The sequence below is a fragment of the Bombus vancouverensis genome, chromosome 5 (assembly GCF_051014615.1).
Source record: "Bombus vancouverensis nearcticus chromosome 5, iyBomVanc1_principal, whole genome shotgun sequence".
NCBI lineage: Eukaryota > Metazoa > Arthropoda > Insecta > Hymenoptera > Apidae > Bombus > Bombus vancouverensis.
Window position 1 is genome coordinate 102998 of NC_134915.1, and position 25568 is coordinate 128565.

The 25568-nt window shown below is 34.4% G+C and overlaps 3 protein-coding genes across 6 annotated transcripts in view; 1 reads left to right on the forward strand and 2 right to left on the reverse strand.

Annotated features, from left to right (window-relative positions):
* On the forward strand, window positions 1-25420 carry Kal1 (anosmin-1 Kallmann syndrome 1). Its single transcript, XM_033333383.2, has 8 exons — window positions 1-327; window positions 5079-5203; window positions 12835-13027; window positions 14707-15036; window positions 21636-21832; window positions 22341-22485; window positions 22587-22804; window positions 23833-25420. The coding sequence occupies exons 1-8, from the start codon at window positions 186-188 to the stop codon at window positions 24064-24066; spliced, it is 1584 nt and encodes a 527-aa protein (XP_033189274.2). The 5' UTR covers window positions 1-185; the 3' UTR covers window positions 24067-25420.
* Window positions 16061-20723, reverse strand: LOC117156409 (uncharacterized). Its single transcript, XM_033333387.2, has 5 exons — window positions 19939-20723; window positions 18304-18403; window positions 18092-18196; window positions 16771-16926; window positions 16061-16218 (listed from the first exon to the last, which is right to left on the reverse strand). The coding sequence occupies exons 1-5, from the start codon at window positions 20721-20723 to the stop codon at window positions 16162-16164; spliced, it is 1203 nt and encodes a 400-aa protein (XP_033189278.2). The 3' UTR covers window positions 16061-16161.
* Window positions 24380-25568, reverse strand: part of LOC117156408 (carbonic anhydrase 6) — an 11708-nt gene continuing 10519 nt past the window's right edge. For all 4 annotated transcript variants that reach the window (XM_076618339.1, XM_076618340.1, XM_076618341.1 and 1 more), the window contains one exon: window positions 24380-25383. In XM_076618339.1, the coding sequence (XP_076474454.1) occupies window positions 25195-25383 (189 nt within the window). In that variant the 3' untranslated portion in view covers window positions 24380-25194. The remainder of the gene's footprint in view (window positions 25384-25568) is intronic.

The window sequence follows — 25568 nt, forward strand, 5'->3', positions numbered from 1 at the left end:
AGAAGTGCCAGAGAAGTGCAGGAGAGGATCAGACCGCGCAAGAAAGTAAGCCCGATCTCAGTTCGAACGGTTCACCGCGATCGGTTCACTCCGTCTTTGGTTTTACCGGTTCGCTGCGCGCTACTCGATCGCACACGAAGATCCTTCCGGTACTTTGTTGACCGACCAACGACGTCTCCGTGGATATGCCGCTCCGCTTCCGGCGCTTCTGCCCGCTGCCTCTTCCAACGCACGGAAGTCCTTTGACACCCCTGATGCACGTAGCTGGAGGCTCGAGTTACGCTGTAAAATCATGCTTTGACTTGGCGTTACCGACTATTTTAAAACGTACGTATGTCAAATGACTGTTAGGTCTCTGCTACTACAATAGGGTTTTTTCACTCTCTCACCATTGTCTGGCTCATCAACACTGTTGAAAGACACGTTGAAATAGAATATAGTATATAGTAATTGATTGTTTTATCAAGGTGGCAAAAATACGCGAGTTCATTCCGCGAATTAAGGACACGAACAGAAGATTCTACAAGTTCGTAGAAATTGCGGAAAAACAGAATTCTATAAAATAGATGTAGAAAGAAATAGTGATTGAAACAGGTATTAAGCGTATAGTTAGAATTTCCTTTCGTAATCACAGCTTAAAATGTAAGTATTTAAAAAACCAAATTTGACGATGTAAATTGACTAAGAAAAATTTCAAATGAAACGTTACTTCAAAGTAAAACAAAATAAAAATATTTAAATCGTACTGTTGTAAAAATCCTAGCAATTTGTTTGAAGTTCACCTATATAATATATACCTATATATACCTATAATATATACCTATATATTGCTTAATTGTCACACTTATTTGCAATTTCTATATAAGAGGCATGTTGAAGTAATTACTTCAAGAAAAACTCTACAACATTTCTTTTGTATATCGGTGACCTGAAAATCGTTGTTACGAAGAGAATAGAATTTAGGGAAACAAAAAGAAAATTCGGAATAAGGATTATTGTCCGTATTATTGTGCCCTTGAATATAAATTTTGTTTTGGATTACAAGATCTAGAAACAAAAAAGCTATAAGTAGATTTCTATTGTTGTTTCTTGTAACCTTCAGCTAGAGCTACGCACACAGGTTAACTTTTTGGTAATGTCCTTTGCTATAAATATATGAACGTGTTCCCTGTCTTCTTCCTATTGTATTGTAACGCTGTTATAGTGAGGATCTGGATCAGCATACACTATACCTGTGCTTGTACCTATACTTATTTCAATATATTTTTCTATTACAAATTCATCCACTCGTTCCTCTATCAGTCAATCTCAATAAAGCACACAAATGGTTTGAAGATCAAATAAAATAAATGATCAAATAAAATGAATACCGTGTGTGTGTATAAGGTATCAGATTAACATGAAACAATCATAAGCATTTATGTAAAATAGAAGTATTTCAGAAATACGAGGAATCCATTTAATTTCTTTCTTTATTTGGCTATCGCGAACCACAGTGTAGCTGTACCACGATAATTGAACCGGTTTTTTAAAATACCTCTTACCTACTTCTTTAGTGATTTTAAACGATTGAAGTTACACAAATGAGCTCGTTAAGATACAAAGGATTCTTTTACCAGCTTTTTTCCCGACTGAAATCACAATACCTACAAGTTATTTTACGATATTTATGTAATATTAATAAAAGGGAAGTAAATATTTCTCGGAGATTGAATGTAATAGCGATCGTATGGAGACGTGTGAAACTAAATTGGATTTTAATTAAGAAAAGCAGCGTGGCTACGATATTAAATATGTGATAAGTAGAAGGGAGATTTTTATGCATTTGTGGGCAACTTGAAGGTGTGAAAATGAACATAATGTACACAGGGTATCTGGTAACTGGTAATACAAACAGCCAAGTGGTAATTCTACGTGAAAAAATAAATGGAAAAGGAAGAATAAAATTTCTTCGTTTGAGACTTCGCATACATGTACGTATACATGTACATACTTGATTTCCAGGCTTTATTTTTTCGAAAACGAAACCTTCAACGAACAAATTTTATTCTTTCTTTTCCATTTATTTTTTCATGCGGAATCATCCCCCGATAGTTTGTACTACCAGTTAACAGACACCCCGTATCTATAGATATACAGAGTGTCTCGCGACTCGTGGACAATCGACTTATTCTACACGTAGAAGTGAATCGAAAGAGAAAGAATACAACTTTTTTATATCACGTCCCGTTATTAAGATCGGGTTTGAAAATTTGGCAAGTATATATAGTTAAACTTGGCTAATTGCAGAGTGAACAGGCGTAAATGATCGGCAAGAGATTAAACTACATGTGAAAATAAGTCAGAAATGTAGAATAAAATTTTGTTTATACGATGGTTTGTTTTTAAAGAGGATACATTTGAAAATGTATCGTGCATTAGAATTAGTCTTTAACCGAAGATGTTCAAATTTAATTTTCTTGAAAACCAGGCCTTAAACGGAAATAATACGGAATTTTAATTAAACTTTGCCGGCACTTGGCCAAGTTTGTCTACTTGACAGATTTTCAAACTCGATCTTCTCGAAAACGAGGCCACGGACGAACAAATTGTATTCTTTATTTTTGGCTTATTTTTAATTGTAGAATCATCTCCATGTCGATTGTCCTCGCGTCGCGGGACAGCCTGTGTATATATGATTGATTATAAACTATAATCACAAAAAAGAATAAGAAAAACGAAGTTAAAGGGAGATTTAGTTGTTTGTACACAAAACTGACGAGGATGAAAAATCCCAATAGACAATTCAATAAAATAAATATCGGAGCAACTGATACACCAGCTTGATATTAGATTGACATTAATCCTGTTGTCCTCTTCGCTTGCACGTGATCCTAAATGCATGTTATATTTCAACAGATATCATTAAAATATACATAATTTCGATTGAATTTTTTTTTCTTTTTCTTTTTTCGAGTGTATTCTACCCTTTCTACGAATAAAATAGTTCAAGAACAGAGAAGACATCCGAAGAGATACAAACGCGAAGAAGAAGCGAGAAGGACAGCAGAGTTGAAAGAGAAATAAATAATTTTCAATGAATTTTGCGACGCGTTGCAGTATTTAGGATGAATACGCAGATGAAATTTGGACGAACGATTTCTATAATTCAACGACGCAATTACACACACGGAACATATCGATGAAATTCTGATCACGTACTTGGTAACAGAGGTCCAACGATATGCGTGATTAATATGCCGACACTTCGCTACATGGACTTGGTATTTGCACGGCAAATCCGAACGATTTGCGTATTTAGTAGCGAAAGCCGAGTTACTAAAGTAGAAACATCCATCTGTTTATACAAAATGTCGCGCTACACTGTCAGCAATTTGTACACTTAAGAATACGTTAGAATTTTGTAAATACAAATCGTGTACTTTCGTGAACTGTTTGCGATTATTGACTGCGGATTTTTATGCAAATTTGTATTTTCGTAAACCTAATCAAGCGGATAGAATTTAAATAGAAATTTACTTCATCCATTGAATATTATAAGTACTGTACTTTGAATATTTCGTGTAATTTCACATGCCATGCGCATCTTTGCAATTTCAAATTTCCTACAAATGCATAAAACTCTGTCGAAATTAATATGTATGTATATCGCATACACATGCATACTTGTACGCTATTCATATGGCTTTTAACTACGGAACATTCAAAGTAGATATTATCAAGTAAGATATATTTAAATTTCCTTTAGCAATTTATGTTTTGTTTCATTAATACAGGAGTAGAACAGAAAGTATAGAACATTGTTTCTTTTATTTAATTAAAGTTATAATTAAAGCATTGTACTGAAAGTTATAAAGTATGTAAATATAGTCGTAAATAATTATATCTCCTCATCTTCGTCGTCTTTAATAAATTCACAAAATTCTACTTACGGTATATTTATACACACACGGTATACATATGTTATACATACATGTGTATATGCATATGTATTTGGGTTTTAAAATTGATTTTTTCAAAAACGAAGCCTTAAATGAAAAAATGTTATTCTTCCTTTCCTACTCATCTTTTCATGTAGAATCACCCTCTAGTCGTTTGTACCATCAGTTACCAAACAGCTTGGCATTAATAGTATCGATCGTTTTATCTCGTGTATTTCGATTTTGTCTGTGACATAGTTTTCAGCTTCGTGTAAGTTATTTTTTCGTAATCTATGATTGGTCGTTATAACCGGATTTACAAGTAACATATTTATATCTTTCCCATTATTAATTGATCCATTCACAGGATAAAGTGGTTAATTTCACTTTCGAAATTTTTCAAATTTTGGTGCCAAAGCACTTACTTTATTTGTCCATGCGTATTAATGTCTGATATAATTTCATCAATTTTTTATATTTTTTGTTTCGCAGAATTAACAGATTTAGCAAAGAACCGACTCAATTGTTTGTACAACACGCGTAACATATTAAATATTCATAAGTTCGTATCAGTCTGTTAATCAACTTACAGTACTTCATTCGATGGTTATTTTGACGATGATCTGTATTTGATCTGTATCGTCCTTGTCCACAAAAATCAAAATTGCAGTATCAGGAAGCGTGTCTGGCTATAAAAAGAATATGATAATCAGACTATAGATTTTTACGTAATTGTAAGAGACTTAAGGGTAAATTTAACAGACTATTCGGAATATATTACTCTTCAAACGGAATGTGCCGCAGCATCGAGGGTTTCGCAAGTCCTTCGAAAGGTAAATCCTGCCAAGATCGGATTCTTTTAACCGTATCTATGAAAAATTGCGACATAAAATAATTATAATAATTATTATTAAAATAATAAAATTCGCAGTCTAAAGATAATAGCTGTTCACATTTCTTTCGTCTATATCGCCAGTGTATAATATGTCATGTTTGGAAAGTGTATTGACTTACTGGTATTCGTATCGGTATCAACCTTTCGAAAAGAAGTAAATGTAATTCGATTCGTCTTAAGCTCATCGCGTTTTGTTTCATCGAAGTTGAAATTTATTTCACTCGCCACCATGTTATTCAATATTAGCGTTAATTTTTTCGCAGAATGGTGGCTTTGGTGGTTACTTTTACCAGGATGTTTCGCATCTTGGACCAAGTACATCGAAGAGTACGACACTATCAGAGTTGCTAGATGCGATGTTCGTTGCGGTGGCAATTATCCTGATGAAGTAAGTACTGCAACGTGTAAATACTTTCTACACATCAAAGTTACTGCTAATTTACTACTGCTAATACTAATATTCCCACTATTAATACTATTTAATACTCTGAACATTTCACGAACACAACTAATACTACGCGTATCTGTATGCAATGGCAAATAATTTAAAGAGCAACTTGTCGGGTTCTGGAAAGCTTATGCGATGAATTGCCAAAAGCAGAACGAAATATTTGTATATTTTAAAGCCTATTAAAATTTTAAGTTGTATCGAAGAAACAGGACTGTGGTATACAATTCAGAGTATAGACATATTTACAGAGATATTCAAGCATCCGTCGATACTTCATTTATTTCTCTGTATTTGTTGCTCATAGAATTTGCTTGTTCCAATCGAGTCTGATGGCTTAAATCTTTTCAGCCTTCCAGACATTTGTTTCTTGTTCGGTAGATTCGACGACGATGATAGAATAAGTTTTTAATCTGACAGCACGTGGAAATCTCCGACGGTTCTTTTTATCAATCGTCTATCAACATCAACTGGCTGTCGATCGTACGATCGATCAAAGATGTGAAAGTACCGTGGATGTCGGGCCGCATTGTCTGCGTATGTTGAGATCGTTTGATTCTTCCGTCCTGCGTACGGGCAGTGTAATTGAATTATTCTATACTAACAGGACCACGTGGCGACGGTACCTATATCCATGTGAGATACTTCGCGTCTCTTCTATAAGGTCCAATCACGGCCGAATCTGAAGAATCAAGCGTTTGAGTTAATGCATAACGTAACACAAATACGTACAGTAGCTGATGAAAGTGTTGAAACATTTAGCACAGTTTATCAATGTATTTTATGTGTTACACGAAACTTTTTGAAATTTTAATGGCACTGTAATCAGACACGATTATCCTGACTACAATAGTAAAATTTGAAGTTTAATTAGTAAATACGTATAGAAATTCTGTATTGGTTTGTAATCAAACATTCAACGTCATGCATTATAGTCACAATTTTAAAAAGTTGTGCGATATATGAATGAAATAAAGTGCAGTACAGCTGGTCAATGGCCCCAGATTATCCTCGCGGCGTAAGGATACATCCGCTCCTACATTACTTGCAAAAAGTAGGCCAATAAGTACGCTGACCAGTTCCTTCGATCGTTCGAATAATGTATATCCCTGTTACGGCAGCAAAATGTACGGCAGTCCTTTGGGGTCACAGTGAATTTATAGACCTATAATTATAAGACATATAATTATGCAAACAATATAATACAAAATTGCACAACGTTGCCAAAATTGCTTTAATATCAAACCCGAGTCAATGATGTGATAATCATCTGCAGTACTGTATAAATAAAAAAGAAAGATCCATGGTTTGTGGGTTGGGCTAAATAATGACAGGCCGCCGCGGCCGGCGAAGCTAGCGTAAAGTAGTTTTCGATGCATAGATTGATGTATATGGAACGTTGTATTCTAATTCATTTGGTAAAAAATGTATCTACCGTCATTGACAAATTCTTTACGGGACGAACATTTTTAAGGTAAATTGTAAAGTAAATCGTTAAATAATACACGTAGTATTAAACGTAAATTGCTTGATGATTTGAAATCCAAGGCGGAACTACGACTATACGTATAAGAAAAAGTTGCTCAAAATTTTAACAATTTTTGCAATTTACAATCTTGCATAACTGGCGAAAAGTTTATTTAAGAAACCGCTACTCTTCTTTATGGGTTCGTTACCGTTCGACATAACTTCCGCAGCACCATGAAAATATTTTATAATTATGCAAACAATGTGACAGAATTAGAAATAAAAAACAATGCAGAATTGCACAATATCGTCAAAATTCATGGTAATTATGTAAGAGGTATACTTAATGTCGTCATCTGTGTTTTAAGTAATTCCACATATACAAAAATATGTACATTAGACATGAAAATAGAGATTGAAGTAAAGACTTATCTAATATCACTCTGGCCTGTTGTAAATTTCAATTGGTTTGAATAATATTATACAAAATTTTCTGTTAGATACGAAGTTCTCAAATCTGAAGCCATTCCATTCCCATCTTCCGTCTTCGTTCACTTTTACTCTCAGCTTTCACCCTCTCACATTCGTCATTTTCCCTTTTTCAGTCCCAAAGTGCTCTCAATTAGCGATAGACTCAAGTATTATGTTCTAAATAGAAAGATTGATGAAGTAGGATCATAGTAAGTATAGTTCTATTGCCTCTTTATCTTAATGTCACTTTATGATTAAATATATATCTGCTTTTTATTCATTTTTGCCTGCCGGCTATAAAACGAGATTGATCTACATGGATTTCTCATTCTCACAGTCATACAGGCTCGACATACACTAGGTTGTTACATATATATTTGAACTTACTCTTAATTATGCTTTAGTTACTCTATACTTAATTATTTAAATGTAATGTGACATTTCCATTGCACATACTTTCTTTGGCTTTGCCATGTGTCTGTCTCCTCTATTCACTTTTCCTCTCTCCCCCACCCACTCTCATACACTCCTTCTTTCTTTCTAGTTTCGTTAACCATTCTTTCATCTTTTCTTCGTCTCAACAATTTCCTTTAATGTTATTCTTCTGTCCTCAATTCCTCCACATTCTCCCACCCAGTGTTTCAGTGTTCCCAATCCTCCTTCGCATAAAACACACCACCTCCGTTCTTTTACCATACAATATCTATTTGCCTCTCCTATACTTTTGCACCTAATCTTAGCAATTAGTTTCTGACTCCCTTGTCCCCTTTTTCTAAATAATCTGATAATCTACCCATTCTACGATATTTATATTTCCCGTTATAACTCCACCTCTGAATCTAATTATATCGCATTCGTAGTTGCACCTGCCTATCCCTCCCCGCCAACAGGCAACATTTCAATATAACGACATAGTCGCAGAAAGCTTTGTTCGCAGTTTTGTGAAAGCTAAGGATACGACTACTTGGAGAAAGGATATTTTGATGTCTTCGATATATACGCAAAGTACATAGAATACCTAATATCGAAAAATATATAGTATATATCTAAAGTATAGTACGGCTCGCGTGTAACTGAGATTCAGTGGCAAGCAGTTATTGTATCTAGTTGAAGCTCTCTTTCCGTTTACCGCGTTCAACTGATGATCAGATTATACAGTCTTGTTGCGGAAGAGAAGAGAAATAGAAAATGAGAATAAGCGAAAGAGCAATCCTCCCGAGTACCAAAGCACGTGGTCGGCATTATGCTATGAATCATCGTTCTAGTGTATGAAGATGTTACATAGTATGCACAGAGTCCTCCGTGGAGGCGAAATGTGTCGTGTTTAAGTTAATGCAATCCCTGGAAAGGCTTCGCTCGTACACACCACACGATAGTCTCGTGCATACAGCGTTTGAGCTCAATCCATTTTCCTTGGCGTTTAAGGTACGTGTACATACAATTAATTAAGTTCAGTATGTATCTATAAATCGAACCAAATTCAATATTCAAGGTGCACTTCTTAGGATCCAAATGCTACTAATAAAATAAAAACGATTCGTTCATTCTACAAGGTGTTGGAAAATGATTTATCACGAGTATCGTAACGTTATTCTATCCACCTCTTGGTGAAGGTCTGCAAAAGGTCTACGAAAAGTTTCTTGTGCAAAAATGTTAAAGTTCCAATTTCGAATTTGTTTTCTTTGCAATGTGTCGCAATTTTGCAGTCGTTTACAGGAAAAGTAGCATCTATTGTCGCGTGTTCGAGACTACTTTGTATGCTGCGTCCTAATTTCTCACTAACAATAAGTGTATGTTTCCAATAATTGTCTTGTATCTTCTATGTAAATTTTAAAATCGATTTCGGAAATTTTACTATTACATATAATCACGGTGGTCATATCTAATACTGTTAACGAAATTCCAAAAAGTTTCGTGTAATTCGTGTAATATACTTACGAAAGAATTCTGTGGCAAGTATTCGAGTACTTTTGTGACCCACTGTATTTATATTATCAAGCTGAATTCGTGTCGTTTTTTCAAAGATCTAACTTGAACTTATTAGACAGTTTAAGTAATTAGTATAAACATCTAACTATTAACTATTTTACCGTTCGAAATACGGAAATCATTACAGCAAGTTATCCACAACTGTTCCTGTTCCTGTGAATAACTTCATATTAAACTGTTATACTTTTTCTTAACGTGACTTTTCCTCGTTTTTCTTCGACATCTTTGAATTAATGCTTCTCCTATGAAATTTCTATTCATCCAGATCTATGTACATTATTGTCATAAAGAGCATCCTTATTATCGAAATGATTTTGCATGGTGCAATTATCTAATACTATAGTTTATTTTTAGCCTCCGGATCATAAAAGGAACTCCGTTTACAATCGTTTTACCTATTACCTTGTATTCTCACTTGATCATCTACACACACGTCCGTTCATTCACACACATAAACACAATGTGGGGATTAAGAATGATAGAAAAAGTTGCTTGTAGAAATTCGGGCTCTAGTATAGTATTCGCACTGGAAAATATTCGACTAGAATGACACTTTTTAGTGGTTCTCGAGATCACTAAAGCTGGAAGTGGTGTACAAAATCTCAGCCAACTTGTTGATGCGTGACATGTTCATGGATTTTGACAATATCTTTTTAAAATTTGATGCTCTTAACCCATTGTATGGACCACTCTCTGCATACATTTGTACCGTGAATATTGGGGTAAGGTTGCGGTTATTTTATATTTACCGGTTGTCGTGAATCGATCGGTTAGTTCATGATCCTACAGAGAGCGATAAGTAATAAGCAGCAAAATTAACGTTTGGAGCACTGTTAATGCGACATCACTTGTCTACTTCACATACATGATGACGATTCTACGCGGATTTCTACAGTCAAGGCGTTCGTCGGCCAAATGTTCATAAGACTGAATTCTCAAAACCGTTCATTTCCATGGAAAATGGCTCTTATATTCGACTTTAGCGATCAAAAAAGGCCCCGAAAAGAAACAATCATAACAACAAATTTGTAGTGCTGATATCTTATCCAAAGTTCAGCTAAACTTGTGGATTCTAAGCTCGAGGAAGAAGTTTCTAAGATAACGCAACCCGGATCTCGGTGAATGCAACCGAAAACCTTCGTAAATGAATAGAGAAAATTTGCATATAAGGTCTTTAACGATTATGGCCGTCTCATGATCCTGTTTCTGATTGCCATCCAGTTAGTCGGTGTCGTGCTTCTTGCATTACTTCAGAGACAAAAAGAACGAATTCTAGGACACTTCCCTTTCTCCTGCCACAATATCAAAGGATATTTTAAGAACAGTAAGGAAATGTTCTCCTTACGTAACGCCACAAATGAGATACATACAGTCGGTCACAAAAATCTCTCGATGAAATTACATTATTTCTTAAATGTAAAGCGTTATAATAAAAACCTTAGCTCCACTAAAACTATTTAGACGATTTTTTTTCTTTATTTAACATCAAGGTTTGGATCATTAGCGACGTGTACCGACGATTAGTGACAGTTAAATGGAATAGTAAAGGCGTTTATTGCTCTGGGTAAATTTGAAAAGATTCTCAACATTCTTTGTATCGTGGAAGAATTCCTTCAGTGATTTGAGAAGTTTGGCCCCATTTCGTGAGGTTTCGGTTTCTTTACAAAAAGTCAATATATATTCAAGAGGACATTGGCACATACTACAGTGGGGGGAGGGGAGGGGGGATATTCTCTATAGAAGGAATTCGTGAGAAAGTCTCGCGTGGCCAATCTGGATCCTGTATAAAATGACTTGGCTCCTTCTATCGAAGGATCCTCGCACCGCGTGATGGAAGAAGTTCCATGCATTTTGTCGATACGTTAAGACACATAGCGTTAAAACGTTCTAGACGATCTATTCACTTTCATTTTTATCAGGCAAATCGATAACGATTTGCAAATGTTAACTTGACGATATACAGAAGAGAAGCTGGGATATTTTATCCTGCCGGCGCAATGTGCTGTTTACAGCACTGTTTGCAATGTATTAAGTCATTAAGTGAATGAGCTAGGAAATTACCATAATGATGGCCACTTTCCAGATAATTATTACCAACCGAATACGTGTGTGGATTACGAAACTGAAAATTCATACATTCGTGATAATTTTCGTGACTCAGTTCGCATTAAAAATATCAATATTGTACAATGGCTACAAATAATATTCACACATACCTTTGCTTCTAATGAGGTATCTTTTAAACAGATTCTATATATTTAATTTCCATAGTATCAAATTAGTGTAGTCCCGTGAAACTATTAAATGAGGCAAAATTTAATACATTTCGACTTAATTAATTGATATGTAATTATATAATATACAGGATGTGACAGAACATGTGGCACCTGAGCTGATTGTATATCTAACAACAATGAAAAAATATTCATATAAACATACCGTGTATCTGTCTTCGTGTATGAGACACGACGAATTTTCTTTTTCGATTTTGTCTTATCTAATCGCCTTTAGAGAAGTTGCTGAAAATCACCACCTTGCATTTCAAGGCAAATCTATAGACGTTTTGCACTTTGAACGATTACTGGTGTTTCCCGAATTTGTTGAAAAGCTTGTTCTATTCTGATCCCTGATATTTCAACATTTTCAATAAAGTTTGCTCTGTTTGCAAAATTCGTTACATCTCATAAAGCAAGACAGATAGAGGATATGTTTACAGGAACTTTTTTCATTGTTCTTAGATATACAATCACCTCAGGAAACGAGTTCCATATGTTCTATTACACTCCGTATAATAAGTATAATGGTGTTCGATACGTTTTATATAGACATTGTATAGCAAGGCATTGTATATTAATACACTGCTGACGAGAAACGTGAGAATCGACGATTTTCACTTCACAAACATTGACATATTTTCGAAAAATACGCGGCAACTGCGGCAAAATTTATTTCACAGTATACCGCCAACAATGGGTTAAAAATATACGTAGAATGATTCACCGAAATAAAGATGTTACGTCGCAAAAGGCAAGAATACGATTTCTTCGCAATTATGGAAATTCCTCCTCTTTTGCTAGGCAACGTAAACAGTTTAAGTAAGAAGGCAACGTTCCCGGGAAGGTGTGTCCACAGAAGTCGGATAGCACAAGAGTGACGCATCCTATATCGTGAAAGATAAATTTTTTCGATGATTAGAGGCGTATTTTGATGAAAACCATATTGTGTAGGCTAGCAAGAAACTTGTTCGAGGAAACATAAAAGAGAGAAATGTTTGAGATTGAAATTGGTTTAAGTGTACGAACTCGACACGTTCAGATATCCAAAACAGTTGAAGAGTGAAAATAAAAAAGGCTGTAGGTGCCATTTGGAAAACAAAAATTTGTTTTTCTTGAAAATGTTACTTGTACGAAGACCAATATCGGTAAATGTGGAGGTACAATTTTAATTTTAATATAAATAGCATTTCTGGATGTTGAAAACGAAACGATTTAACCAGAAAGAGATAGAATCTTCCCTGATATATATTTAACAATTTTTTATTTATATTACTTTCTCTTTTTTGTATATTTATTTTCTTATACAGAATATATAATATATTGTACATACATGTGAGTATAACTGTTCGATGTATTGTTTTGTTTTAGTGTATGGAAAATTGCTTGGCATCCAATTACACAAAACCTGGTCACTGTCCTGATAAAGCATCCATGTCACCCTTTGAAGCTGTTTGTTTGATAGCTTGCGTCAATGACTCTCGTTGCCCAGATTTAGCAAAATGTTGCAGACATGATTGCGGTGTCACATGCATGCATCCCGTCGGTTTAGACAATGTAACTGGTACGCATTAGATTTTATTTGTCATTTATAATTAAGGTTTCTTTACACGAACGTAATTTCTCCAATTTACAGTCTAAAACTATTCATTGTATGAGAGGCAGTACGCGTGTATTAGTGTGATTGTATCTGCAGGTGATGCGCTTGTAACACTGATTTTGCATGCTTTACGAATAACTAATTAATTAATTAAATTATTTATATTTATTCGAGATACAAACAATTTACAAGATTTTTTTCAGTAAAGATACTGATACTCACTATTGTATCAATAAATAAACTACTGTTTACACGTTCGTAAAAACTCTTCTTGACAATAACTATTCGATAAACGGAGAGTCCCAACTGAAACCTTACTCAACGATACTTAAGGTGACTACAATCGGAGGTGGATGTCTTTTTATGACTGTTTACCAAAGAGAGGAATAAATGCGCTGGTGACTACAAAAATGGTCTAATTCTAAAACTTGAAAAAGTTGAATTTTTAATTTACTTTATGTTACATCAATCCACATTACAATAATATGCAGGAATTTTTGCATAAAAGACTTAATATTCGACTTAACGCACCTTCTTAGTCACTAACGCAAATATAGAATAAATCTTTGTTTAATTCTTACTTTATAGAAATATCCGAAACTTACTCCGTCTGGCCGGATTAAGACGCTTGAGGATTTTCGTTTACATGTTTTCGAAGAAAGTACACCGAAATTGGCATGCCCATGTCTACGAATATAATTAATTCGAAGTTTCCGATTGGTTAAAACGATTAATAGATCGTGGATTTTTATGCAAATTCATTTATTTGATAATACAATTGAAAAAATACGATCAGGGTAGAAAATTGTTTTATTTACACAGTATTATATAATAGAAAGCACTATGCTTTGGATATTTCATATATCTGCACACAGTACGTGCATTCTGTGCAATTTTACACTTTTATGCATGAAAAACCGCAGTCTAGAAATTAGCTGAGCGTAACTCTGCGCTTTATCGAAAGCCAAAACCACCACTTTGCCTAATTATAGTCCGAAGCTTCAGACACATCCCGGTACAAAGGACCACCTTCTCTTCACAAAGCTGTACCATACAATAGAGATGCATGGGGAAGCGTACGTGATACCATAGAAGCACGCTAATTACAAATTCACTGCATTCAATGAAAACCAATCGACAAGCAAAATTTCGAACGCTGTGCTCGAAAAATCATTAACAGACCAGCATTCCAATCTCTTGAGCTTCAAACTTTTTAAATTATTTCACATCCGACCGAGAATTTTTTTTTTTTTTTAAGACACAAGCTTTTGCAACAACAGTTTATAAGAGCTTATGACAGTTGATAATAACCACAGTTTAGAACAGTATATTACAGCGTATTTCGACAGCAGTTGACTCAAGTAAGTCATTCGATACAGGCCTTCCTGCAAGACTAAATGTTATGCGGCATTGAAACACAGTTACTGTCATTAATATTCGGACACAGCACTATCTCTGTATTTGTTGTTTCGTGTAAGAAGCGACGATGTAAATATCGTGTTGCTTATCCTGGGAGAATTTCAACCGTTTATCGTAACTTGAAATTGGAGACGGTGCTCCAAACTTTTCAGCGGGAATTGTACATATTTACGCACAAACCAAGATAAAATTCACATTTTTGCATTTTTCTTCTTTTTTTTCAGATTTACCCGTGATACCCAGGAATGTCCAAATCAGGCAACAAAAGAACAACTTAGTTTTTTTGACTTGGTATAATTCTAAGGCACAGCGTATCGATGAGTCTACCGGAATCAAAGGTGTGAGGTATTTGGTGGAGGAACGACATTTACTTGGACCAAGGTACCTGGAATCCAGATCAAGTCCATGGATTGTTCGTCACGTTTCATCGAAGTCACACGCAACGATTCGAGAACGATTAAAGACAGGACACTGGTATCAATTTCGTGTAGCAGCCATCAATGCAAATGGATCCCGAGGATACTCGGAGCCTTCCAAACCTTTTAAAACAAAAGGTAAGCGTTACATTATTCCGAATAGCGTGCGATAAACGATTGCCAAATATCTGGAGCAGGACACTTCCGCGCGAAAAGCGCCACTCGTCATGTTACAATTGGTTCACGTTTATTGTCAAATGTAGACTTAGCTTTAGAAGGGAATGGCCTCAAAACCACTTAATTAATATTGCATAGTCTTTGCAAACGAATTAGCTCTAACCATCCAGCAATCGCTCCTCAAGAGAACTTACGATTCTTCCGCGAGAATCCGAGCAATACGCGACAGTTAGAGAAGAAAAAGAATTCATCCAAGGTTTCTCTGCGTTACTCTTATTGCGTCCAAAGAACAACGCAAGTACGCACGAAACATGCTTATTCCAGTTTTGAAGCGAGCAGCACGTTGTCCTGATTTAAAATCGGGTCTCTGCAAACTTGTTTCCAGATGGAAATAGTGCGTGAAATTAACTATTACTTGCTATCTCAATTACCAAACTCGATTACTAGCTATCTATAAACACTTATCGTGACAAGGAATCAATTTAACAAGCAGTCGAGTTTAGTTGCGGAAAATTTGTCTTTGGTTTCCTGTAACCACTTTAAGTCACTTCCTTTTTTCGTCGTTCATTCTGAAAAATATCCTGCTTTTGCTACACGTTGCAAAAGACATGGAAATCACGCAGGGAAAAAATCAAAGTGCACACAGCGAACGTTGTTATTCTTCCTACTGAAGTTGATGCAACAACTTCTGTGTCACGACTCGAAATATGATGAAAGATTATCGCGAATGAGTATTTTACGTGTACTTGGTTTTTGCCGATCATTTGTGTTACTTAATGGTTAACAGAAGCGAGAAACTGTTCGCGGTAATCCAATTTGTGAGTACCAGTTATCTTGAAATCGAAATTAAGCGAATATTGTAGTTATTGCTGAAATATAATACATTTTTAATTTTGATCTACATACATATTTAATTTATGGCCGTATTAATTGTTTTATCACATAAAATATAATCATATTCTTCAAACGTTAATATTACATTGTAATTAAATAAATACTTTATTTACGATGCTATATTTAATTATATCGTAGAGATCAATTAACGATTAAGATATGTTACGTTGCATAACGTTATAATATTCAATTTTAATCAGGTCTTGATTTAAGAAACAATAAGCATACGGAATATGCTTGATTTAGGATCTAGAAAAACAGCGAAAAAATAGTTAAGTAGGGAGTAGTTAATTAAATTATCTATAATTATATATAGATGTCCTGTCTAAAAGTTAGGCCCGGATTAAAAGAGTTCTAGAGGAGGGGAGCTATAGCCATGAGCCTAGTCATTCAAGAATCCTAAATTTCCGAAACCATTGAAAAGATATTCCTAAATACGAATAGAAATTTAAAAACGGCTAACTAATTTTGAAATATAATTTATTGGAAACTAAATTTTATTTCACATTTACGTAAATTTATTTCATCTTAAATGCCTCCCCTCGTCTTTCTACGAAAGGGCCCAACGCTGGGTCCATAGTCCCAGGACCACCAAAAGCTTCGATCCGGCCTTGCCTAAAGCAAATCGATCAAATTGCGCCGTTATACGTTAAAGATAAAAATACAATAACAAAAGAAATTCTATATAAAACAATTTGGCAATTGGTCAATTGATTCGATTTACTTCTGGACGTATTGTATGTAACAGGTAGCATAATTATCAAGTAATAGTAATTATTATTATTAAGACAGTACACTTACCGACATGAATGACGACAGAGTTAAATCAATGTGTCGAGAGTTAGATAATTTGCACTCTAGTTTGTTGGCAGAAATTACCATAAGAAGTGCACGTTGCAGTGGTACGTCGTGCAAATACCACTTTTCATATATTACATCGTCAGCTACAGCGTTGCTCTAGGAATTTCGAATGGATATTAATACATTGTACAATTGTATATATGTATATATGTATATATAACGCATTATTATGTGTAAATATATTAATCTTATTACATAAACTATATTAGGTGTACAAATGAATAATTCGATTTTTTCACAGATCCAAGATTTATTTTTAAAAAGAGTGAAACAAATTTTCCACTCAAAATAACCACCATTGTTTTCTATAACTTTAAATCGTACTTTAGGCGTATTTGTTACGATGAAGTGGTCCAGCTATTTTTATATTTCGTCAAATGGTTGAAAGTGACTACATCGACCGAAACAGGTGTTAGTTTGATGGAGCAATGTCAGCTGAATATACCAGATATTGCGTAACTTCCCATCTGAGACTCGTTGCGATGTCTTTTGCATCAAAAGCAACTTAAGGTCTGGCGCTATCATGCAGCAATCCTATAGGACACCCACCTCTCTTCTTTCCGGATCTTTCCCACTTCGTGTAGGTGATTCGAATGATCTGCTGTATTACCTTTAGCTGCTGCGCAAGCTGCTTTTACGTTTGCATTGAACTCTCAGTCAGTAGTTGCTTTTAAAATCGTCGTGATCGCACTTTCGTGAGCTTTCAGAGCGTTCTGCTTGTCGATCAATCAGAAGTCGCCGATTCTCAAACCGTTTAAAACAAAACGCACACTCATCGTACGATACAATATCTCCAGCGAGAAAGTTGCAGATCGATTCACATGTTTTTTCAGCATTTTTTCCTTGTGGCAATTCATGAAAAATACAGTGACGAATATGCACCTTTTTCCGTTGTCACTTATAAATTGAATTTTTTAGGATTATATTTTTACTACCATTTCGTAGTTATCGAAACTACGCTAAATGAAATGTCGTTTTCAATAGTAAGATGTTAACAATACGTAGCGACAAAAGGACGGAGGAACCATTTCATTTTACTGTCAATCTTTTTACGTTTAAACAAAATTTGGCTTATTCATTTGTATACCTGATATTATTAAAATTCATGGATGTATATAAATTTAATGTTTATATATGTGTATATAGCCTTTCTTGTTTATTGCATTGCTATTACTAAAACATATGTATCTTATTAACCAAGAGAGATTAACTAGCAGAAAACAATATCATCGTACTATTTATACTGTTTAAAAGATCTTACCGCGTCGAGTAGCTCTTGGATACAATAGCACAATATATAAAATTGTATCAGCGCACCAATTGTATACAATATAACTAAACATCTTTCGGAAAACATATTAGTACTCTGAAAAAGTAAATAGTTGTCGTCTGCACAAGATAAGCAGTTACAGGAGAAACAGAATTTACTAGGAAACAAAATTCTGTATTAAAAAGTTGGAACTTAAAATATACCATTACGAACATAAAACTTAGAAAGCAGAACCGGAAAACGTTGTTTATGTAATGAACTCCGACGTTTAGAAAAAGCAATTTCTTCAACATAACAGCAATCCTACAATAATTATGAAATTTTATTACGACGATAAATGTCATCAAAAAAATGTCACATCTACAAAGTCGTCAAAAATTGGAAAATTTCACACAATTTCATGTATATTACATTCATTATGTATATATAATGTATATTTTTCAAATTATCCATTTTTCATATTATTGTGTAAATCTCGTACATGTTGAGGCAAGAAAAATGTTTCAATATTTCTTCAAAATACATTATTCAAGACAAATTAATGTATATTTTTCCTGTTAGTATTTTTGGCTATATAAGAATTATGTATGTTCAAAATTTTCATAAAAAATCTTTTGAGATATTTGATATATGTGAAAAGAGCAATATTTTCGTGAATATTTATTCCTAAAATAAAATTAAAATGTATAGCAAACGCGATTGCCAGATTGCAAACATTTGCCATCAAAACTTGTTAGCATATCGTTTAAGTCTTAATCGTGTATCATCATACCACTTCAAATCGATCGTATTTTTATTTCGAATTATACATATACTATGTCTATATAAAATCAAAGGATATTTAAATTGTGTTTTCTCTAATTAAAAAATGTTCAAAGAGTACAACTCTGATAACTCTTTTGTTTTTTCTTTCATCTTAATCTTATTATTATCAACATTATTATCACATAATCAATATTATTATCAATATATCACGGTTCTCAACGTTATAGGTACAGTCGGACGATCAATGTATGTGCAATATAATATTCTCAATATTATCGAACATCGACGAGAGTGTTCGTTGAAACATATTTTTAATCCGCGTGGAAACACATTTCTCTTCTTAAAAGCCATTTCTGTAGTCTTTCCACTGATAATGTTAAAATAATGGCTTCTTTTAATTAGGCGTCGCTAAACGCTAACTCGAAACGTAATGTATCTTGAATAATGTTGAACGCACAAGGAAAATGCAATTTTTCATCAAGCACTGACAACATTGTATCGACGATATACAGAGATTTTTGCGTAACACGATGTTGAGAACTGCGAAATATTGACAATAGATATTGAACGCTCTGAACGCTCCACTAATTGTAAAGACCAACATGGAAGAGACAATCAATTCTCACAGTGATGAGTTATTAGAATAGAGCGTTTATTTGTTCGAGTGCGAAACGTAAAGAAAAAACTAATACCGTATATGTAACGTAAAATGGTACTGTAAGAAAACGAAAGTGCAAACGCTGTACGACTTCTAACGTGCTAATAACGTCGTACGATTTGCGGCCAACTACTGGCGTCGCTCAGGAATTGTCGTATACACAGCAGTGCACGTAGTTGTTACAAAGCAGTACGCTTTTTACACGATAAAACTCCAACAAACCAGAAATTGTCACTTGTACAAGTATTTCTTTTTTTCGCCTCCTTTACGTTTTAACGCGACGCTATCGTGTAGGTATTCATGAAACAAGCTTATCGTGTAATAAAAATATTTTTGCGCTTATACCTCTACGAGCTAATATATACTTTCATTTATATATCATGAATATTTATACTGATCGCGTTCTTATACTTACTCAACTACAGTTTCGTAATGGCGGGTCAACAGTCTCATTTCCTGGATCATCCGTTCGTTCCTAAAGGAGACTTTCTGCCGGATAATATCGTTGTACGAACCGTTTAAAGTTTCGGGTTTCTGTTCGAATATCGTCGCAAATTTCATTCGAAGATACTTGTATTGAGCCGTCGTTAACAGAATGATGTACATTGTGTAGATATCTAAACTAATCTTTCTGATTAGCGTGTATGTACCGCCGACGATCTGGAAGATGACGCCGCCAACGAAAACGTTGAGTGGGAAAGGTTCCTTGGATAGAACGAATGGCACTCGATAATCCGAATAACGGAACTCATTCTTCCGGAAAACTTCGATAAGCGGCAATGATATCCAAAGAGCGAGCGAACCAACGCTAGCAACCGTATAAATTTTCAACGGCTTTTCCATTGGTTCCAGTGCGCTAACTATCATATTCCGAAGTATTTTATTGTCCTCGATAAGATGGTTTAATTTTCCAATTAATCCACGTAGTAAATTCTTACGATTATGCATATAAATCATTAGCACGAGCACTTCTATCGCGATCACAAGGTTTACCGTTCCATCCTTCAATGCTTTTTCCCTCGATACGGTCAAAATTCCGACAACACAAGCAATAAAATATGTCACTTCTATTAACCAAATGATGATCGAGTAGATTTTGAAAAAGATGGGTAATTTCGTTTCTCTACTCGACATCGGCAAAACATTGGCCGAAAGCGTGCTTAAAAAAATGTTAAAAGGATTCAAATCTCGAAAATCCATTCCGCTGGCTAACTAATTCTTTTCGATAGTAAGAACAAGAATATATGATACGTAATTAATTTGTAATTATAGATGGGTTCTCTGAGCTGTGCTCTATATCTCACTTCATCTTATCACTGTACAGTCATAACAACGACTAACAGACGTAATAACGAGTTATTAGAACGAATTTTTCTTCATAAATTTGTTTCCATAAATTTTCTTTCCCTTTTATTTATGAAAGATTTCTTTACGTCTAATTCGTATAATATACAATAATACAAATACGAAACTGTCCTAGATAAATTAATACGTTATAGCTACGTAAAATGTAATACAGATGTTCCATTTGTCACGTGGAACGAATTAAGAGTCAGCTGCAACGAAAATATGTAGTTGATAAAATATCTGATTTTTTAATAAATTCTTTACTATTAGTCTACTATCGCTTAAAACGATATGTTAATAGTCAACGGTATGCTTTTCGTCGATAGAGAGGCTCGCGAATGTTTTATCGGTCTGAAATATTTGGTAATACTGCACCTTGTCATTCCATCGATGATCTGCTTATCCATTTATCATTTTTACCAGTAGCACCATACACTGACGTGCATAATATATCATGTGCAATTTAAACTTCTTTCGGTTGAACCGTCGATCGTTCGTCATGTAATTACAACTTTCTAGGTCTCCCTTTAATTGTCTTTGTATGACAGAAGATAGCCTTGTATAGTTTATAATGCATAAACGCAGTGTATATTTATCATCGAGACATCAGAAACATCGCACAGGTACTTACAATATCATAAATTAACAATTACGGAAACATGGAATTAGCTTTCACGAAGTTTTGCGACAGAAAGTAGAGAAGAGAGGGAAGTTTTCTTTGCGGATGTCATATTATAAATTTAAAGGGTAATTTATTACTTTTAGACCCACGGAATCCAAAAGAACCACAAAACTTGACTCTATCCGATGCGCGACTGGTAGATGGAAAACTGCGTATTACTCTAAGATGGAGTAAACCAGCTTCGGATGTGCCGATAACATTTTACAAAGTGTTTTGGAGCCGCCTTGTTCACGGACCGACTAATGATTCCATTCTCGTTTATCATAGAACAGTTCTGAAAGTAAGATTTACGTAATTACAATACAGAAGTATCGTTACACATTCTATTCTTACCATTCTTTTAACATATGCACTTTTTTTTTGTGTAAATTATGTGAGATATTAAAGCGATAAGAAACTTCACTTTACACTAAATTTTCTAATTCTTCCATAAATATACATTGGTTTACAAGTAACTACAAGTATCACAAATTATATTCTAGTTTTCACTCTTTTTCCTAGTTGTCTACTTTCAATCTGAAACCTATCATTATATCTAAAACAATTCTTTCATAAATGTACGTTGATTTACAAATAACTACAGGATGGTTGATGCGCAATGTGCAGGGCGTATAACAGGGTGTGTGCTTCATAATATGTGGGACCGAATTGAAGAGTAGACAGAAGGCCCAAAAAACAATGACAAATGTTCGTGACATCCTAACATGGGCCCCGCGTATTATGATACACCCTATATATCTTCACTATGACTTGCAACGAAAGTGATTTTCTTTTCCTTACATTTTTAGGACAAAACGTGTTACGAACTGAAAAATTTGGAACTGAGGTGTCAGTACTTCCTTCAAGTGCAAGCTGTTGCACTGTACGGTGGCCGGCGATTGTTGTCGCGAAAAGCCTCGAAAGTTTTCAATAGCACCGATTACATGGCATACGGTAAGATGAAATTCCAGCCTGCTCTTCTTCCATCTGCTACTGGTATTTTTGTCGAGCCTAATAATTGGCATAACAAACGAAGAAGTGCCCTTTCATTGAAGCCGATTTGGGGAGGCGATCTCGCAGATGCGAGCGATACCACGGCGATCTTCATCTACGGCGAATGACTTGTCACTGCGGCGAGGTCAAGGTACGTTTGGTTTGGCCGATGAACCACGATGTAAAGGCGTACAACGTCTCCTGGAGAGAGGCATCCTGCTCAGCTTCGCAGGAAAAACTCATATCCCGTCGGAAGAAAACCTGGTGGAAACTTGTTCAGGTATTATATGTATACACCTCTGTTCATAGGTATTAGTATTAGTATTAACACTTGCTAGGTCTCTTCACAGAACGTGATGAGTGAGCTAGATTATTTGGAAAATAATTAATCCGCTAGAATTTTGTATTCGTGCAAGATGACGATCCATATCGTGAAATCTATTTAGAAAAATTGTAAGAAAAAGTAACGAATTAATGAGTATGCTTCTCATAAGTATCTGGACACATTGATCGATTTGTAGTAACAGTATGTGTATTTTAGGTCAATTGGTAATTACAAGCAATACTTAATACTTTCTCATGAGATCACCAGGATATAAATCTTTCATGTTAAAAAGCATAGCACCAATTTATTTCAATATTTACTGCATATACTGATCTACATAGGTATGCATTACATGCATATACATATGTAAGTTAATGTTGTAATGTCGTAAGTCATTCATAAGAGTTATAAGAACACAATAAATTAGTAATTATACGCATATTCGTGTTCACAGTCATTTGATAGATTTTTATTCAGAAAATTTTAAATCAATTAAAAAAACAAATTTGAATCTGGCTCACGGAATCAATTATGAAATAGAATAAAAATCCAGTGACACGAATGCCAAAATTCATTAACAACGAAGGCAGAGAAATACCTATAACCGAGAAAAAAATTTAATTGTACTTTTTATAATCGATGAAATTTTTATTATCGAATAGAATATAAGAATTGCTTATGTAACAAGGTTACAGGCGAAATAATTACAAGTCTTAATAAGTTCTTAAAAATATCTTCGGTGCATCTTATTTTTCACAAGTGTCCTAATACTTATGAGTAAGAGTATATATATTTACATATAATTATACTTAAATGTTGTGCGTTACTTTTTCATTTATCTGTCTTTTTTTTTTGAAATTATTTCTTTATTCTGTTATTTAATGTTCATAAATGCTGTATCTGCTATACAAATACTACCGATGATCGTAAATACCATATAAATTGGATGCAACTTATGTTGTTTCACACTTTATTGCTTTCAGACACCGCATCTTGAAATAAAACATCTTCAAAGTGAATGCACATACAACGTAAACGTACGAAATGTATTCAATAATATAAATAATGATGACAATGGTGCCAGTATAGAATTCGTTACCACTGGTTGTTCGAACGAGTCAGAAGAACAAAAAGACGGCAAGCTCTTACATAATAAAATAATCCAATGTAAAACCAAGTCGTCAAAGAGAAAACGACATTACGCTACTTATCTTTAGCAAAGTAGCTCCTTGCCATAAGTAGATATATATGATCACTATTTTTCGAAATTACGTATTCAAGTATACAAATAAACTTAATTAGTTCCTTAAATGCTTATGCTACGTACTCTTAATTAACCATAAAGAGGATAACAAATAAAATTTTAATTTTATAATCTTTATATTCTCCGAAAGAAGTATACGTCATAAAACGATTGTGACAGAATATTATCATTAATGATGAAAGATTAGCCAGTTACCTACGTTGTTAATATGTCTAAATGCTACTCTAGCTGGTTTTTTGTTAAACATAAAATCATTTACAAAGATATACATTATGTACACATGTCGTTTATCACATCACTAATTATATACAACGCGGTTGTATTATTCATTCTCATATGCTCTACACATATAATGACTTGCTTCACTGTCGCATACATTTGATTTATTGTTATATGTCACTGAATCTTACTCGTGTACACGTCGAACGCTTACGATATAACTTTGTTACGAATATACTACGTGCATTATACGAAACATTTTGAAATTTTGTCAGCACTATAATGTGACACAACAGTCGTGATTATAATATAGTAAAATATGAAACCATTCCGAAAATCCATATAAAAGTTACCGTACATTTACGATTAAATCAGACGGACCATTTTAGAACCAAATCTTGTGTTACTTGTGAACAGTCACGAATCATTATGGAAACGCATAATAGTACTTATACGGACCAGTTTCCTTATTTGTTTTTCTACCTCTTAATTCATCTTCCTCCTCCTTCGCTTCATCCGAACTCTCCTTTCCCCTATCTTGCCCCCTCTCATTATTGCTATGTGCGAAGGATGAAGTGCAATCAACGCCCGAAGTGGGTCCCACATGTTCTCTTACGCTCTGTATTTATCGAAAGTTTCTCTAGAAGTGTTTGCTTTCACGAGCTACTGTACTGCATTTATCTCTCTTACAATCATAATCCTTTGATTATATCATAACCATAAAAAATATTATCCCATTATTATGCACGGTATGAGTGAGATGCGACAAAATTTCTCGAATAGCTGAATGTCTGTCAACGATATATCGATCACATTTTATGCGATTAGATAATTCTAAATTCACAGGTGAAGTTAACTGGAATTATTTGAAATATAACAATTTGGTTAGTAAGAGACTAAAGCACACGTTCAGTAAATTGCTCAAATGGGTTGTCGCGGCAGAATATCCGTCCAAATGATGATAAACTGTCCTTTCTCCGACACTCTGCGTTGGTCTGTGATTGAAGATCAGTGTACCGTTGTTTGTTCCAACACTTCTAAAGATGCTTAACTGAAAACCAAGAAAATAAAGTAAAGATTCTACAGGATGTTGCATTTTAATATATACCTATATGTAAAATCGCACGCGTATTTTGTCCTGAGTCTCGCGATAAATTGAAATATACTACATCATAGTATTTAATTCTTGCAAAATATTATATCGTATTTGTATTATATCCTATTATAATGTTATCT

Excerpts from the sequence above, each read along its gene's own strand:
- Kal1 (XM_033333383.2), top strand. The coding sequence starts at position 186 with ATGCCGCTCCGCTTCCGGCGCTTCTGCCCGCTGCCTCTTCCAACGCAC. Across the intron at positions 15,037-21,635 it reads CAAACCTTTTAAAACAAAAG|ACCCACGGAATCCAAAAGAA; the intron begins GTAAGCGTTACA and ends TATTACTTTTAG. Across the intron at positions 22,486-22,586 it reads CACCGATTACATGGCATACG|CCGATTTGGGGAGGCGATCT; the intron begins GTAAGATGAAAT and ends CTTTCATTGAAG.
- LOC117156409 (XM_033333387.2), bottom strand. The coding sequence starts at position 20,723 with ATGGATTTTCGAGATTTGAATCCTTTTAACATTTTTTTAAGCACGCTT. Across the intron at positions 18,404-19,938 it reads CATTACGAAACTGTAGTTGA|GATTGCTGTTATGTTGAAGA; the intron begins GTAAGTATAAGA and ends TAATTATTGTAG. Across the intron at positions 16,219-16,770 it reads CTCTGTCGTCATTCATGTCG|ATCCTAAATCAAGCATATTC; the intron begins GTAAGTGTACTG and ends CTGTTTTTCTAG.